This window comes from Oncorhynchus kisutch, linkage group LG6, assembly GCF_002021735.2.
Source record: "Oncorhynchus kisutch isolate 150728-3 linkage group LG6, Okis_V2, whole genome shotgun sequence".
Classification (NCBI taxonomy): Eukaryota; Metazoa; Chordata; class Actinopteri; order Salmoniformes; family Salmonidae; genus Oncorhynchus; species Oncorhynchus kisutch.
The window spans coordinates 54,308,368-54,327,879 of record NC_034179.2 but is presented as its reverse complement, the minus strand read 5'-3'; the positions used below and the strand labels follow the sequence as shown (position 1 = coordinate 54,327,879).

The 19,512-nt window shown below is 41.3% G+C and overlaps 1 protein-coding gene across 1 annotated transcript; it reads left to right on the top strand.

Annotated features, from left to right (window-relative positions):
- The first annotated feature begins 14,536 nt into the window (after nt 1–14,536).
- LOC109892176 (homeobox protein MSX-2) lies at nt 14,537–19,023 on the top strand. Its single transcript, XM_031826940.1, has 2 exons — nt 14,537–15,046; nt 17,518–19,023. The coding sequence occupies exons 1-2, from the start codon at nt 14,689–14,691 to the stop codon at nt 17,940–17,942; spliced, it is 783 nt and encodes a 260-aa protein (XP_031682800.1). The 5' UTR covers nt 14,537–14,688; the 3' UTR covers nt 17,943–19,023.
- Nucleotides 19,024–19,512: the final 489 nt, after the last annotated feature.

Genomic DNA, 19,512 nt, shown 5'->3' with positions numbered 1-19,512 from the left:
GTAAGGAGACTTAGATTTCACTATCCACTCCTTCATCAGAAGATATTGAATATACTTATTGGAATAATGGCTTCGGGACTGGTGAGTACGCTCTCTGCACAGGAATGTAATCTTTGAGGTTGAGTGACATTTGCAGGCCTTGTTGGCCAACTCTCAGGCGTTCTTGCTGAACATTCAGTTTTATGGTCTGCATACAGCTCACAATGGTCTTTGCTTTGTCAATCTGGACAGATATGGCCACACAGAGTAGGGTAATGAGGGTAGGTATGAGTCTCTCTGGTTGCCCTTGGACCAGTTCTTCAAGTACGTTGAAACCAAACAATGGCCTCTCCAGTGGTAGACTACTCACTAGGAAAGGGATTTTGATTGACAGGCTGGGGTTCTCATTCCCAGGTAAGTTTACTGTTATGGTAACCCAACCATCAAAAGGGACAAGGTTTCCATTTACTGCATACACATCTAGCTCATCACCATTAATGATATCAATGAGTGGTCTAATATCAAGATCAGGTAGGTATTTGTCTTTTGAATTACAATCTATCACGCTGACTTGAGCTCCTGTGTCAAGCAAAGCACTCACTGCTAAGCCATTCAAGTTACATTGGGTCAGGGCTCTTTCCCTTGTAACAATGTTCATTTTTAGCAGCTGATGGATCTAGTGAGGTAAAGTGGAGATCTTACTCGGCCTACGTATCTGTTGTACGTTGACTACTTCTGGCATGATACAGAGAGGAGTATTGGTATTACTACATGGCTCTGTAATAAGCTCAGTTCTTTGGACACTATTAGCCTGGGACGGTTGTCGGGGCCCGGTCACTGGGCCCCTGGGTGACCGGCTCCAGTTTCCCTGGCACTTTGGGTATATTTAGACAGCCCAAGGCCCTGTGACCTTCCTCACCGCAAAATAAGAAATGACTACAATTAGTCTGACCCTGTTCGACACATTTTGGTACAGACATAAGGTTTCTCTCTTCCAGGCTGCATTGTTCTACTCGTAGAACATCGGCACAGATGATCTGATCACCGTTGTGGTATTGACTGTTTAATTGAATGGATTATGCTGGTGAGTGCATCTATTTTGGCCGAATTTTATGCATGTGATGTGTGTTGACAAGGCATGGGGCCTAGCCTTCCTTGTCTCTCACTTTCTTCACCCATTATTCTCATCACATCTCAATATTGTCTCATCGTTACCTGAGAGTAGGGGTTTTAGTTCGCTGTATTTACGCCTAAGTCCCTGGTGCACAGTGTGTAGGAAAATATCTCGAACAGTGGATGCACTGTATTTTATGCCTGCATCAGCTAATTTAGATGAGAACAGGTGTCACGAACGTTGTTGTAAGAATCGGACCAAAATGCAGCGTGGTTTGGGTTCATCATCTCAGCGTAGCCTAGTGGTTAGAGCGTTGGACTAGTAACCGGAAGGTTGCAAGTTCAAACCCCCGAGCTGACAAGGTACAAATCTGTCGTTCTGCCCCTGAACAGGCAGTTAACCCACTGTTCCTAGGCCGTCATTGAAAATAAGAATTTGTTCTTAACTGACTTGCCTAGTAAAATAAAGGTCAAATTAAAAATTAAATTACGTGAACCGGCAAAAAAACTATAAAGAACAAAACAAACATGAAGCTATGCAGTGCTCAAGGCAACTATACACAAACAAGATCCCACAACAAACAGGTGGGAAAAGCTGCCTAAATATGATCCCCAATCAGAGACAACGATAGACAGCTGCCTCTGATTGGGAACCATACCAAGCCAACCTAGAAATAAAGAAACTAGAATGCCCAACCTAGTCACACCCCGACCTAACCAAAATAGAGAATAAAAGATCTCTAAGGTTAGGGCCTGACAATACCCCCACCCCCCCCCTAAAGTTGCGGACTCCGGCCGCAAAACCTGACTCTAAAGGGGAGGATTTGTTGTTTTAGTCCTATTACACGGTAGAGGAATTGTTGTGGTGTCTCTTGCTCATCTTGTCTAGCGTACATTAACTTCTGGAATAGTTCAGTACTGTTATTTTCTCTCTGGAGGAACCCCTTGAACTCCGCTATTGTCATTTCCTCTTTATTCATCAACATGTCTTTGAAATTTCCTGGTTTTATTATTCTGAGCATGCCTCTGACCATTTCCGCATCACTGAAGTCTTCTTTGATTCCTTACACCATCTGCTTACACGCGCTGTTGTAGGTGATGTCTGGTGTGTAGTCACCGATTTGACCCCCCTGTATTTTGAAATCCCTACGGTGGAGGTAGGAGAGGTCTCTTAAGGAGATCACCTTCTCGTGTTTTGGGTGTGTCGTCAGCCCAGACTGCAGGTTTCTGCATAGCGTGTCACTGTACTGTGTTGTAGAAGGGCGGTGTGGACATCGGCTGTGAGGTAGGTACGGTAAGATGTTGGAGAAGTGTCTTGATAAGCTCCTCATAATTTGCGAGCACTCTATGTAAATCAGTATTTGGTGTCGTTTTGACTGTGCTAGCTGTGACTGCATGAGCTATTTCAGTAAGTGGAGGGATTGTTAATGTGTCACATGGCTCAATATTATCACTTGGGTCGAACAGAGGTGTTACATTATGAGTCTGTATAACAGTATCAACATTATCTTTCAAAACCAACAATTCAACCATACCCCCATCCTCTGACTCAAGTAATGACTTACTGTACATAAAGGTGCCGATGTACTCAAAGCAACCTTCATGATCACCCTCTTCGAGCTCTGACTGGACTTTGTCTTGCACTTGACCCATGGTATTGGCAATTTGAAAAAGTTCCTTTGCTGACAGATTGAGCAGGCTCTTCCTGATGTCCCACACCAGGCTCTTCCCCCCCACTGTCTGACATTGTAACTTCTTCCTTTTCCTTATGAACGGTCAACACAGCCCAGAATCAAGAATCTGACTCAGACTGCCCGCAACATGGATTTCAGCAGCTGATCCGTCTTGGTCCCAGATGTTATCTATCACTGGATCAGCTCCCGCCCAACAGGTGGCGCCTATCAAGGACGAGCCCCCCAAAATCGGTTGCGGGTCCCAGATTTGGGACTGGTGCAGCAGATAATAGTTCCTGTAACACAGGATAAATAATGAAACAGGAGAACGTGGCTTCTCTTTCAAAGGTTCTCTCAATTATGAGAACACACAGGTCCAGGATCGCATATAGTCCCAGTGTGAAGCGAACACATCTCACTGCCCACTACTGGCCAACAGTGTGTCACACATTCAAATCAAGGCTGATTGCTTGCTGACACATTTATTTTTTATTTTACCTTTATTTTACTAGGCAAGTCAGTTAAGAACAAATTCTTATTTTCAATGACGGCCTAGGAACAGTGGGTTAACTGCCTGTTCAGGGGCAGAACGACAGATTTGTACCTTGTCAGCTCGGGGATTTGAACTTACAACCTTTCGGTTACTAGTCCAACACTCTAACCACTAGGCTACCCTGCCGCCCCAACCTAGTCACACCCCGACATATTTGCAGCACGTTAGTTAAAAAGACTGGTATTCAGGCTAGACAAGTAACATACTTCATTTAGTTTTGTCCTATACAAAATAGACTTTTATGAGAACAGGCATGTTGTTTTTAGTACTAGTAAAGACGAAGCCCCTGAAATGCTAGGTAGCTAGCTAGTGCTAACTAACTTAGCCCTTTATAATGACTCCCAGTTCCATCAGTAAAGCCAGATCGAGGGCAAGTGTTAACCCAAACAAAATGTATATTCTCATAAAACTAGCTAGCTACCTAACTTTCAAATCTGGGTTAGTTATAAATATCTTTGTCCAAGTTTAAATTATTTGGCTAGGTAGCTAATGTTAGCTAGCATAGGGATCTTCTTAGCTAGCCAGTTAAACATTATCAATAGCAAGCTGGCTAATGTTACATCCTATCAAACCGTATGGTCAGGGGCAACTTTAGCTATGCAAATCTGCTTGTCTATGATGTTACATCAAATTACATATTAGGGAGAGGCTATGTATTTAGCTAATTACACCACAGTTTCATAGCTAGCTGGCAAATCATTAGTCACGGTCATCATGTTGTATGTGTGTTGTATGTAATCCATTCCTGAGCAATATTGTTGAATGCATTAGAATGTGGCACCAACTTTATGGAAGCATATCTTCACTCCTTTGCTGAGCAAGTATGTGTGTGTTGCGACTTGACAAAATGTTCACAAAGCAACACATGGCGGACCACACCTTGTTGTCTCTGAGCATGTAACTAATCAATACCCAGCCCATCCATACCCGTCGTGACACACTCACTTCCAAATCTTATTTGGACGAGACTGACTTTATGACCAAAACTATCCTATTTACACTTTGATAGTATTGATGCCACATAGGCCATTTATAACCAGATAAGTTGGTTCTAGGAGGAAGTTCCCTTTTAATAACAATGCTAGCACAGATAGGACACATGGAAATTCATTTGCTTAGGCATTAATCATGCAAACACAAATGTTTTCATTGTGGCACAGCATCAGTGAGAGTCGAACCTATGATTTTCTGTTCTTTATCCTTGGAATTAGTCCACTGCGCCACCAGGATGGAGCTAGCATACCATGTTTCTTTTTTAACTTTTACAAAGCTGTTCATTTTAGTCTATTCAAACAAACCCCATTTCAAAGGAAACAAGCACTCATTAAGATCAGGTGTGGCCAATTAGTGGGCGCAGCCAACACACCTGAACACACTTAAAAAGACAGAGGAAAGAAAGAGTTTTGTTGACTCTGAGAATGGAATGTATCAGTGGTGGCTGGTGTGAGGAGCTATAGAAGGACGAGCTCATTGTAATGGCTGGAGGGGAATTAATGGAATGGAGTTAAACATGTGGTTTCCATTTGTTTGATACGATTCCATTCCAGCCATTACAATGAGAGTCCTCCTATAGCTCCTCCCACTAGCCTCCTCTGGAATGTATATGTTTTTAAATAACATTCTCAGATTGTTTTTTTGAATGTTAGTAATGTTTTTTTGTGGTTTTAATGTTTTGTTCTGGGAACATGACTTTAAATAGAATCATGAGGAAACCAGTATAGAAAACTTATGCTGAAGTACGGAAATTCCGGCAGAAGAACATTGTTTCTTAACGTTCTCTGAACTATTTGAGAACATTCCCAATGTCAAACTAGTTGGAGAATATTCCTAGAACATTACCAAAATTAAAATGAAACGTAACCATGTTTGAACTTTCTGTTAAATTAATGAAATGCCAAGAAAATAATTGTTTTTTTTTGGTCAAGTTCCTTAAATGCGCTGAGAATGTAGGACAACCACGCTCTCACCAAGCTCTAAGAAACATATGGTTCTCAGAACGTGATGTGCTAGCTGGGTAATGATTTAAAGCCACATGAAACCATCCCTTATAGTGACACTGATTATTTAGTGATACGGAGGTGAACAGAAGGTACAGTTAATATTGACATTCCTGGAATAACCCCTCGGAAACATGTCTGCACAATCTGTTGCAAAGACAAGCAATTTTCAACTCACCTTACCTGGAATTACAACCCATTTTATTGGATTTATTTTCAAGTGCTCAAGTCGCTGTGTAGACAGGAAGAACTCCCCTCATCCACTACATACCCATAATGCTATCCTTTGGTAGAGTTTTATAAGGCAATGGGTGTGATTACTTGTGATCTTAAGCAAATGGAATAACAGAAGAGACACGCACATACAGTACATTCCCTTTCATTTAGCCCATTTACAGAGTCATTGTTTAGTGGATATGTAACGTATTGGTATATGTGGGTGTGCAAGTACGGTAGTAGTCAAATGTATAACACTAATTGTACCAGCATGATGAGTCAACCAGAACAAAGAGATTCGAACAAGGTGTCACCTCCCTGCTGTTCTATAACCCTCAGTTATATTCCATATCACATCCATCTTTATTTTCCAAGTAGCATGCCACAGTGCTTTCCATCATGAGTAAGATAAAGCGCAGGTCGAACATATCAGTTTATGAAAGGACAGTTTCCTCACCGCTCATCACAACTTGCACCTCCATGATATCCAATCTTCATCGATATCAGGATGATGTGCTTTTTAATGGTATAGCTAGATATGGCTGCTATTTGCATAGTGTGTCCACACTGACACCACCAGCAACAATACATTGCCTTGTTTATCACATAGGAATAGAGCACCAGAGAAGGCCCACGCCTCATTAAAATAATGGGATGTCATTACATTTATTGTCAATATCCGCTTGTTATCACAGTGGCAAGGTGTCAGGCTATTTGGAGACATTTTTTCGCTCTCTATTTCACTCACTCACTCCTTCCATCTCCCTCTCTCTCTCTTGCTCTCTCTCACAGATTAAGCAAAGCTCCCAGGATGCTGTGTGTGTGTGTGTGTGTGTCGTGTGGAGGTAATTACCTGCACAGACATGGCACAGAACAAAGCAATCAGGGAGGGGCCCTAAATACAGGGTCTAGACTTGGTGTCTCTCTCTATTTCTCTCGCTCCTTTTCTCTCCCTCTCTCTCTCTTCCCCCCCCCCCCACCCCACCCCACCACACCCTCTCTCATTTTATTGTTTGGCCCTGAAAACAACTTCAAACTCAATCAACAAAAATTAGAGTAAAAAGGACTTCACAAAAAACGCTTTGCATTGTGTTCTCTTATTTTCCGAAGAAAACATGAGAGAATATGAAATGCTCTTGGTAACCGTCAGATTATTGCATTACATATAAAGACACATCTGTTTATACGCTGAGAAGCATGAACATATCTAGCTGGCATAATGCTGAGATCAGCTAACCAAACAACTTCCCCGTCCTCCCTTTTTAACGCGCACTACAGTCAAGTCGGCTCTAAAAAAAACTAGCCAATAGTTCTGGATGTAGAGAAACACCAGACTTCCAACACAGCCTAGTCTCGCAAAGAGACAGTGGGTCTGAACTCCCGTAATAGCTTCCTTTGAAGACATTTAGATAGTGCTTGTAATCAGCCTAATTGATTGTAATAAGGCACCGGGGGCATATTGTTTTTCTGTGGGAGAGAGGCTTTGGGAATCAGATGTGTTTTGCCAGAGCTACAGTATAATTTAGTTAATGACACCCATTACTCCAAAGCCAAACAGTGTCACTCACTTAGGCCTCTTTAGGTCAGCCTGTGTAGACCATGTAATTTCACTCCAATATGTACAAACTAGGTGATTACAAGCAAATACTGTGTAAGTGCAATACAAACACTTACTACCAAGAACAGTCAAATACATGTTAGGTCTATCACTTTTATCAAAAGGCAAATATTGTCCTTGGCATCGATGACTACAAGTATAGATAACTGCCGGGACACGTGGCATGACATTGCTGTTCTCATTCACAGGTCAATCTTCTATGAATTATGAATTTAAAAATTGCGTTGAAACCTTTAATTGTGGAGGTTAGGTTAGTCTCTCTCTCTCTCTCTCTCTCTCTCTCTCTCTCTCTCTCTCTCTCCCCTTGTTTGTGCATCTGGAGTTGATCAGCCCACTTCCTGGATAGTATTACAGTGAACAATTATGTTCAGATCAGGAGACAGCAGTACTTAAAAGGCCTGAAATTGCAGGGGGGAAACCAGTAGATGAAAAGGGGGCAGATGTGTCCTATCACCGTAATGAAATCAACCTGACTGTCCTTTAGAGGACTAACACAACATACTGTCACCACTCAGCTTTACCACAGACAGGAACGGTAATAATCACATTCACCACCAACACAAACAAACAGCCTCGCAGGCAGCCACAAAGGAAATGGATGAGACTGAACTGGCATTACATTTTATAACCTCTTCAATGCTCTGGAGAATTGAGGACCAGTTTAGAACTGCGACAAGTAGGCCAAGCAAACTTAATGAGATGAATAATGCAACTATTTGGAGAGAAGATAGCATTCATCTTAAGCTACAACAGGAACATATACAAAGGTTCCCACAGCCTTGAAATCTTTACGCTCTCTGTATTGGGGTCCTATGTGAGGCCGTAAAAGCAAGGCATTGGTAATTGCAGAGCTGCCAATCAATTACAGCCCCAGTGTCCCCTGTTTCAAAGGCGCGCGCCGGGGCCCTGACATTTGAACTTGTGGGCGGAGGGTCCCGGCCAGGCCCCTGTGGGGGCCGGGTGGAGACGAAAGGGGGGCGGGGTACAGGGGGGACGGGGGCAGAGGGGCGTCCAGTCAACTGGGGCTGGTCCCACTGTGCCTGGCGTCTCTCTTTCTCATTAAACAGTGGAGAGTCAGAGGTGCACGTCTGCCCTGGCCAGGGGGCAGGAAGGATCGTATTAATACAGAGACGCTCTCTATCCGGGTATCAGATAACATGGTTTTGCACCTCATTTTGCGTCCCTTTAGTCTCTTTTATGATTGGTGCCTAAACCATTAAGATAAAATTGATGTTTTGGCTTCCTTATTTGCTGGAGTCATTTGTTTATTCTCTTAAGTGCTTTCTTTATGGTTCGGAACCACTCAGCACATGTCAAATCCCTACCTTTGGACTAAAGGAGAGCCCCCCCTCCAACCATACAGTCTAAATATTAGGGGTTCTTCGAAGAACCTTACGGTTCTTGGCACTGAAAATGACCCCCAAAAGGTTCTTCCAAGAACCCCATAGAAGGTGGGGTTCATAGAGGAACTTCCTTAGTTGGTGGGGGTTCTTGCAGGAACCTAACTGCCCAACTGAGACATTTGGATTTGAAAGGACAGCAGGTGCAGGCACTTAACTGAAAAATGTAAAGCTCTGAATTTAAGGTACCGTTTGTCCCTTGTATGATCTAAACTGATATTGTTTTATGATGACGTCATCTATCTTTTCATACGTGTGCAAATCTTTCTAAAAACAGATATGAATCAACACAGATGTAAGAATATGTACTGTAGGCTATAAAAATATGTTGAAGGCTAGCTGTATAGCGTGTAGCGACTGAACTGCTCACTTTTGTGCCTGTGTCTGCAGGTATACAGACAAGAAGGTATACAAAGGCATGTCAATTGCTATTGGTACGTTATGTTATGCAGATCCCATTTACCATCCTCCTCCCTTATGTCTTCAATGAATATCCCATAGGCCTCTACATTATGGACAAGGTATGCGTATGAAAAGCATGATCAAAACAGTGTGCGTGTTTTGTTAATCATCTGTATAACTACTATTTTTTGGACTCACAGATTCTTTTGGATTCATTTCACAGGAAACCTGTTTGATCACCACGCACTGCAAAATCATTCTGGCTATGGATATGGAGAACATCAACACATTAACATCAACATACCAGAGGATATACCCATTGGACTTGTGGCTCTGCTGGGAGTTTACCTCATATTTTAATTTTTAATTCTGCTTTACAACTAAAATCACAATAAACACTGAGAACTAAAATATTGTGTTATTGTTGTTATGTGTATGATTATTAACAATAATAATAGGGGAGAGGGGGCAGTTAAAAAATGTACCCCAAAAGGTTCTTCAAAATGTTCTTCAAGCATCCATTAAAAGGGGTTCTTCATTTAAAGGGTTCTTCAAAGAACATATAGGGGTTTGCCATGGTTTCAATTTGAAGAACCCTTAAAGGATACTCCAGGAACCTTTTAATTTTAGAATGTGGGCCAGCTGAAAATCGATAAACAGACTAGGATACTAAGCTAGGATGTTGAGACGACATCTTCTGAGCAGTCAAGGGGTATGGTTGGTTTGTCTGCTGGGAAAGTTGTGGCCCTTCAAACCATCATCCACCATCGACTTTTAACGATGCTATGATTTCTCTTTCAGAGATTCCTGCCTTGTTTTTTTGTTTTTTTTGTTTAGAGGTACATTTCCCTGAAATCTGGAAACTGCCTCACCAACATTCATCCTTGCTTGCCCATTTAAAAACAATTACACCATCTCAATACCACTACAAAATAACAAGCATCGGTTTATTTTGTTTTCTACCCCTGTCGTAAATGAAGAGCCGTCACACATCATCAAGACATTGTCTCTCAGGAATCAAAGGATGTTAGAGAGAGAGAGAGAGAGGCCCCTTGGTTTACTCCTCCCTCCCCCTGGCTGACACGGAAACTGGAGTCATGAACACGGTGAGTCATAAAACCTAATGGCTCCATCAGCCGGGACGCAGCGGCTGGGCTCTGATCGTGCCCTGATTACAGAGCATGGCAGATCTCCAGGCCTTTAATATGAGGGCTCCAGCCCAGGCCCAAGGAGCTAGCTAGGGGCCCCTACCCTCCACTCCTCAACAATGTTTTTAGTTTGGAATGGGAACCCTGCTTGGGTTGACTTGAGGCCTCTTGGCACTGGCATTTCCCTCCTATAGATCTTCACTCATTAAATTTAACATTGGACCATTGTCTCTGCAGACTCTGGTAGTGGTTGCCTATCAGTCATGAGTTGCCTGTAAGGCCTACACTCGCTGTGCTCTTTGCTGTAACACCTCGAACCGGTAATTGCGATGGGTAATGACTAGTCTGTAAAGGGAAGAATGCACACCTTTTATATATGTTGGACAGTGATGTTTCAGTAGATGTTCTATTTAAAGGCCCTAACTTTCTGAACCCTGTACAATAGCTAATTTATGAAATTGTTGTAATGTCTGATAATGATGGGTTTGGAGCTGTTGGTGTGTAGTAAAGATATGGACCTTAATTGGTAGTGACTTACACAGTACCACAGTATTTTATTGTCAGGGAGAGTTCCAGAAATGATTTGGCAGGAATACTATTTCCCTGAGAGAACAAGTTTTCCAAAATACTACATGAGAGCTTTTGCCACAAGTCCACTGAGAGTTACCTCTTTGTTGGCAATGTGCACTGTTTCTATATCACCTTTACAGCTATGAATAAGGCTAATTTAAATTTAAAAAACAACCAGCTGATTGTTGCCCTGCAACCAGCAGCTGACTTAACCACAACAATGGAGCCGAGGCTAACAACAGATTACATCTTCAGATGTCATTAGCAAAGTGAGTATCCATTTTTATTTATTTTTTTACATTGCAGAATCATTCTTTGCCTGCTGAATAGCAGTCTCCTCTGCTTGCAGCTAATAGGAGCTGGAGCCATTCACCTATTGAAGGTAGTAATTTAGGTTCATTGCAGCTAAAGCTTTGTTTGAAAGACCAGGGCTCCTGAACATTAAGGTGTTAAGGAAAACAATGTGATGACAGCGATTGGCTTAACTGAGCGCCCTTCATTTAAACATGCTCTGCGAGTTTGACGAGGTGCCTTTCTGGAGAGAGAGGGCTACAACACAGGACTTGTTTTTCAGGCCAATATGCAGTTTTATTGTCATGTATTATGCACCTTATATCAGGTAAATACATTTTCCGGTATGTGAGAATAAGAAGGATTTACTGGAAATAAGTGATATCTGGGCAAATAATGTATTCATTGTCGGTATGTCACTTGTAACAACACTCTTTCCATGTTATTACCACTTTATGGTGTGTCAATGTAAAGTCCCCCCTTTTCCCCCATAGTTTCAAATATTAGTTCAGGGTTATATTTTGATCTATCAAAAATCATCACTTCTTAGCTTACAAGATGTATGTTTCTGTGCAACGATAGCGACAGTAGAGTGAAGTATTTAAGTATTTGGCACAGCAACAAACCTACCAAGAGAGATGAACCTCCTAATAATATGGTACGTTCCTATTTGCACATCAGTGGAGGCTGCTGAGGGGAGGACGGGTCATAATAATGGCTGGAACGGAGTTAATGGAATGGTATCAAACACATTCCAGACATTATTATGAGCAGTCCTACCCTCAGCAGCCTCCACTGTTTCACACGTTAAAAACTATACCAATCTTCCAACATTACACATGAGTTTATCTATTGAGAATCCTTTAAAGTATCAGTATGCACTTAGTGTGCTTTTGTGTCAGAGTGTCCATAAAGTGGGCCCAATGGCTGTGAGTGCAAGAGACCCAGTTTATTACACAGTCCTTCATTTCACCACTTCAAAGTGCAGACTGTAATTACAATGCTTGAGGTGTGTCCAAACATACCAACAAAACCAGAAGCTGTTTTCCTGGTGTTTTTTCTCCTCTGCTTTTCAGGGAGATTTTTCCCCCCCTTTTTTAAAAATCAAACCCAAAGAGATTATGTTAAAAGGAATGATTTTTCTGAGGACCGTAGGCTACCGACACTCAAGGGGATTCCTCCTGCTGAAAATCACCTTGGTCTATGTTCGGTTTGTACACGGCTTCAGTCACTCTTTTTCATTACTCACATATCAGTTTCCACAGCATTATTGCATCGAGCTGACTATAGGCTACGTGTAGTTTACATGTCTCACTACCACTTAATCCTATGACAGGCTGTGTGTAGCAGGGCCCGGGACTGTGATCGACAAGGTGCCTGAGGGTGGGGGCGTGAGCAGAGCAAGTGGGGAGGTGGCTCCTGAGTGGAGCCGCAAAACTGCAACAGTTTCTCCCCTGAGGAGCGAGGCTTTCATCTGCCCGCTTACTGGCGCCTTCGCAAACCTCAGATTATCTGTGAAATCACCCTGTTTAATAACGCACAGCCTCATGGGAACGGCGCCCTCGCTCAGTCCCAGCCCTGTAGGCCCCCAGCGCATGCATGACTGCTCTTACCAGTCAAACTGAGCAGCTGAGTTTGGGATAGACCTTGTGATTCTCAAATAGTGGCTGTTTATTTCCCGCGGAACAATTTGCAAAGGTTTTTGTGTGGAAATGTAATGTTACATAATAAGAGCAACACATTTGATCATAGTTCATTATTGTCAGGAATTTGATTAAAGTTTTTGTTTCATCACACTAACTTAGTTGGCTATTGGAATCAGGGCTGTGAATCTTGAAAACATAACCAAAGTGACTGAGATTTTTTTTGTTGCACTGAGCAAATTCTGTAGTCTACTGTATTATCATAGGTACAGCTGTTATAGGTAAAGTCATTTTCATTTCAACACAGCCTACTGTAGGGATCAATGATTTTTACAGAAACATTTAGTAGAAATCAGAAAGTCTGATGTAAAAAATAAAATAAAAAACACAAAATCTGCCTATGGTATGAATAAGTATTTTGGCAGTCTCAAAAATGTGCTTGAATAATGAAACAGTGATCAAATTGAAGTCAAAATGAAATAAGGCAATTCCATGGTGACAGAGTGATGCTGAGACTCAGATGTTTCACAAAAACCTATGATTGCAAAGTTAAACAAACCATACAACTCTATGCAAAATGACCTCTTAACAATTTCCACAGAAAATTGCACAAAAACACATCTACTTGAAGAACAGTGCAGATACAAATGATGGGACAAACAGCACAAACCGTCCTTCTGTTAACAAACTTTGCATCTGCACTGTTCTTCAAGTAAATGTGTTTTTGTCAAATTATTATTGGGCATTGCTAAAAGTAGTCATTGTGCATAGAGTTCTATGGTTTGTTTAACTCTGCAATCATTGTTTTTTTGTTTGGAATACATTTGAAAGTGACAAATCTGAGTCTCAGAATCACTTTCCAATAGCAGTTTTTACTAGTAGATTAATTCAAGACTGCTCTAAAAATTGTCCCTCACAAAAAATGTATGTGAGGGTATTCACACTTCTTCAAAGGTCATGCATATTTGATGAAGAATAACTAGGCCTACTTTGTTTAAAGCTAGAATGCTTGAAACAAAAACAAAGCGTTTTAATAAAAACGCTGAGGGCTAGGCCTGGAGAAATGAAACCACACGTAATAGACAAAGCTATGGATGCAAGGACTGACCATCCATGATATCAAAATGAGAGTTTTAACCATGTTTTGTGGCTATAACGTGTTTTTTTCTTTACATTTACATTGTTTACAAACAGTCAAATAAGCTTATATTTTGGGATCTGATGGGGTACAACATTCTTCAATAATCAATAGTTATATATAATTAATTAAAAAGTTTTTAAAAAATGGATTTAGCAACTAAGGATTCTAGCTTTAAAGATGCACAGTGTAGAAATCACTCCACCATTTCCTGGATGCTAACATTCTAATAGTTCCCTTAATTTTACTTTGTGACAAAACAAGCAAGCATAGTGTAGAGAGTCATTGTACCATCTAAACTACTGTGAAATACATTATCTTTTCCATAACCAGAAATATTGTATTTTCAGCTGTTTGAAACTTAAGAACAAGAAACATAGACATATCATACATAGAACATATCGCTTCCGCTTCTTAGACTTGCTTTCAATGAGAATGACAGATCTACAACTAAAATTCCTGTGTGGATTTGTTGGGGTCGCCCAAAAAGTGACATATTGCAGCTTTAAGAGAGCATGATACAGACTAGGGCTGCAAGAAATCATTTTCCCACCAAATGTGTGTATCCTGAATTGAGGCACCAACAACGTTTTGCAATCAGGAAAAGGCATATCCCAATGGAGATTGTTAATTTGTGTTTATCTCTTCCATAATTATCTGCATGGGGCCTGTGTTTACATCTCTTGAGGTTAGGTTTGAAGTTATCCGTCACAGTAAATGCATGTGATATACTACATATATTTTGAACTCTTGTGTGAGAGACCAATCAATGACCAATCTCCTACATTTTGGCAGCGCCTGCGATTGGCCGAAAGTTCCACTGGCGTCACGTGATTATTTTACTCACCCCCACACTTGACAGCTTGAGTCCTGATATCTGAACGCCACCTGTAGCTACGACTGTCAGTCAGTCTTGCCGAGTGCCATTGGGACATACTTAGGGGGAAATGTCTACCCATGTGAGTTTGAGGGATAGCAGTTCATCGGAGGAGGACAGCCCACCCGAGCGGGAGAGCACGATGGATGACCGCAAAACTCAAGTGACTACACACCATCATCCCTTCAGTGTAGAGGCTATAATGTCGGGTAGAAAGACTCACAGTGAGTTTACAAGCAAACCCGACAATGTCTCTGTGGTTACATTTTCAAAGACTCAGAACTCTCCGTACCTGTGCAGAGAGACATACAGCCCTCCCGAGGGAATCCGAAAGCACTTTATTCCACCATCGCCCGTAAAGTCGGAGTCCTCCGAGCCGGATGACTGTGCTCCCTGGGTTATGAGCCCAAGATTCTCAGCGCAAACTCGTGAGTAACTTTTAGAGACTCACGCGAAATAATTTCATTTAAATTAAGATATACAAATCTGCTTATTTTAAGTAATTGGAACACATTTTGGAATATGTATACACGTGTACTTCTTACCTCACTATTTATCATAACTGATTTGTTATTTAGAGATTTAAAAAAATATATATATATCATATGGTATAAAACAAATCAAATCGACCCATTTGAATTGGTTGGTATGTGCTGTCTCACAATATTGCATGGCTATACATTCAAATGATTTGACAGGGTGTCAACTAAAAAGCCTTTTGCAAGTAATAACTTGTATGTATATGCCTAATTAATTAGGCTATATCTGAATGCTTGTGTAGAAAAAAAAGTACGATCATTTAAGTCTTGACGTTCAATTTATTAAACAATATGTGAAAAATAAGTATTAGGAAAAACAGGCCTGGGTCTTTACAACATTAGTTGAGTTAATACATTTGTTAATAAATGGCTTACTGTGGGTCTATCATGAAACATAATCTTTCAATTTGCATTTCTATGTATCTTTATTGGCATATTAGGCAGGTCTTCAAACCCTTACATTGATTTGTGCGTTTTATTAGTATATCCACATACATGTTTGTTTATGTGGTTTGTGTGTAATTCAAATCAAATTGTGTTTGTCACCTTACAGTGAAATGCTTACTTACAAGCCCTTAACCAACAATGCGGTTCAAGAAATAGAGTTAAGAAAATATTTACTAAATCAAATAAAACAAGAATTCTATTAAAAGTAACACAATAAAATAACAATACCGAAGTTATATACGGGGTACCGAGTCAATGTGGGGGGAACAGGTTAGTCGAGGTAATTTGTACATGGAGGTAGGGGTAAAGTGACTATGCATAGATAATAAACAGTGAGTAGCATCAGTGTAAAACAAAGGGGGGGTCAATGTAAATTGTCCGTGTGGCCATTTGATTATGGCTTGGGGGTCGAAGCTGTTAAGGAGTAGTCTATGAAGTCTATGACTTGGGCCAGAGAGTCTATGACTTGGCGCAGAGAGAACAGTCTATGACTTGACTGGAGTCTTTGACATTTTTTGGGCCTTCCTCTGACACCGCCTAGTATATAGGTCCTGGATGGCAGGAAGCTCGGCCCCAGTGATGTACTGGGCCATACGCACTATCCTCTAGATGCAGAGCAGTTGCCATACCAGGCGGTGATGTAACCGGTCAGGATGCACTTGATGGTGCAGTAGATATAACTTTTTGAGGATCTGAGGACCCATGCCAAATCTTTTCAGTCTCCTGGGGGGGAAAAGGTGTTGTCATGCCCTGTTCATGACTATCTTGGTGTATTTGGACCATGATAGTTTGTTGGTGATGTGGACCCCAAAGAAATCTCGACCCGCTCCAGTACAGCCCTGTCGATGTGAATGGGGGCGTGTTCGGCCCTCCTTTTCCTGTAGTCCACAATCATCTCCTTTGTCTTGCCCACGTTGAGGGAGAGGTTGTTGTCCTGGGACCACACTGCCAGGTCTCTGACCTCCTCTCTATAGGCTGTCTCATCGTTGTCTGCGATCCGGCGTACCACTGTTGTGTCGTCAGCAAACTTAATGATGGTGTTGGAGTCATGCTTGGCCACGCAGTCGTGGGTGAACAGGAAGTACAGGAGGGGACTAAGCACGCACTCCTGAGGGGCCCCTGTGTTGAGCATCAGCGTGGCAGATGTGCTGTTGCCTACCCTTACCACCTGGGCCTGGCCCGTCAGTAAGTCCAGGATCCAGTTGCAGAGGGAGGTATTTAGTCCCAGGGTCCTTCGCTTAGTGATGAGCTTTGTGAGCACTATGGTATTGAACGCTGAGCTGTAGTCAATAAACTGCATTTTCACATAGGTGGAACACCTAGGTGGAACTACCTTTTGTCAAGTGGGAAAGGGCAGTGTGGAGTGCGATTGAAAGTACTTAAAATCATTCTAACAAATAACACTAATCTCCTCCATTGATATGTGTTCCCATTCCAATGTTTGTCCATTTCCATTTTAAAGTCTAAACAGTCTAAACAGTTGACTGCGTCAGAATTTAAATCTCTGCTCAAAATCAGTCTATTTTATGCAAAGAAGAAGTTCATTTCATGCATGGTCATTCACTTGTACAGTGCTTGGGTAAACTAGTAAGCCTACGTTTCAGAGTTTAAAATCGCTATCAGCCTCCAACCAAATTACTTTGGGCCTACTCAAAACAGCTTTCTCTCTAACATTGTTAGTTTATGTATCAGAATGATACTACAGATTTTCCATCAGAGTATTAGGGCTACCAGGATATTAAGTACATTTACTTTCTCACTCAAGTATCCATTTGTTAAATTAAATCAGTATTGACTCTGATCCTCTCTCTCTCTCTCTCTCTCTCTCTCTCTCTCTCTCTCTCTCTCTCTCTCTCTCTCTCTCTCTCTCTCTCTCTCTCTCTCTCTCTCTCTCTCTCTCTCTCTCTCTCCAGGGCAGGTGAGTCCTACCTGTCCGCTGAGAAAGCACAAGAACAATAGAAAGCCTCGTACTCCTTTCACCACCTCCCAGCTGCTGGCTCTGGAGCGTAAGTTTCGTCAGAAGCAGTACCTGTCCATCGCAGAGCGGGCCGAGTTCTCCAGCTCTCTGACCCTGACTGAGACTCAGGTCAAGATTTGGTTCCAGAACCGCCGGGCCAAGGCCAAGAGACTACAGGAAGCCGAGCTGGAGAAGCTCAAAATGGCTGCCAAACCGATGCTGCACCCGGGCTTTACGTTACCCATGCCCCTGGGTGCCCAACTTCACACAGCTGTCTCCCTGTACGGACAGTCCTACCCCTACCACCGACCAATGCTGCCCCTCTCACCTATGGGACTGTACGCTACGCCGCTGGGATACAGCATGTATCACCTAACATGAAAATAGAGAGGAATATAACCTTGTTCTGTTGATATTAGTGTTGAACACTTGGACATCACTCTTTATAATGCTATCTTTTTCTCCTTGCTACAAAAACAACACTGAAATGGAGATGATTTTCTTTCATAAACACACCTGAAAATACAGTGCCTCACTCACCAAAGAGCCTTAAAGACCTCAATGAATTGTTTTGCTGGTTTCTTATTTTTCTTCTGTGGATGGATAACAATTTGGCTATCCAGGCTAAGTCAACTAGTGGTTCTGTTTTACTTTATGTCATATATTCCAATGCAAATGTTCCCTTTATCCAATCGTCTCTGTGGTTTTGATCAAATGTTGTTGTATTACTGTCATTACACTTGTCAGTATCTAACATAGAAGATTCAGCTTACGTCTGACTTCAGGTCTGCCTTGTTTCACCTCTCCTTGAAAACAGACCGACAGGTTGGATTTTAGACCGCTTTCATTCCATACTGAAGGGTTGTCTTGGTTTTTTCAGAATCTCAACTCAAAGTCAACTCATTCAAAATTGTTGATATTTTGACACATTCCAAATGGTTATTTTTACATTAGATTTGACTTTAGCAACAAATTATATTCAGCACTTCTGTTTCATAAGACATGTGTAGTCTTAGTTTAATTTGTGTCTACTTATTTATTATACTTTCACTCAAAAATGTTTATGCAGGAAATGAATTTATTGTGTGATTCATGTTTCGTATTTATAACATGTAGCTCAAATGTGGCAGAAGTTTCTGACCAAAATGTTATTTATACCTTTTTATACTTTAATCTGAAGGTTCCATTGCAAGGAGCTACAGTATGTAGTTTTATAAATGTTTTTAATATCAGCAATGTATCTCATTTGCATGGACCAAAATTAAAAAGGCTTTTAAAACATGTTTGCTTTTTGAGATATCATGTAAGTAAGAATATGTTGTTTACGTATCGACATCTTTGAAATTGAACATGACCTACATTTTGTCATGTGGTTGCATGGTGTGGTATGGTTGCATGGTTTCTAATGTTAATGTCAATATTTGACAACCCTCATGTAAAGCACTAAAAAGTCAGCTATTCAGATAATTCCAGTTATTAGAACACTTTTGTAAACCATGTCATTGAATGCCATTTAAAACAATGTTTGATTATATTTGCGAGGTTCTGCTCCCAGTAAGTAATATTATTGAATTCATTTCATATGACATATTGTGTTTAATGTCAGTTGAAATGGAGAACTACAGAGTCCCAAACCATAGCATCTACACTATACCATCTCTCTCCTCTCACCTCAGCCCTTCATGTTCTGAAAGCACTAAAGCACTAACTCCAGCAATAATCTGTGGAACGATAAGTAAAGCTGTACCTGTCTCATCAAACAATGCAGTGTGTCATACCTTTGGGTTATTTCAATGACAAAAGTTGTTGGAAGACTGCAATTTAAACTCGCCAGGTTTTAGATGGCAGTAGTAGGCCTATTACTTCCCCAGCAGCATTCTCGGGACTAATTGACCTTAATGTTATTGGTTTTAGTCAACTGTATCCGGCTTCCACAGCACTTCCAATTGTG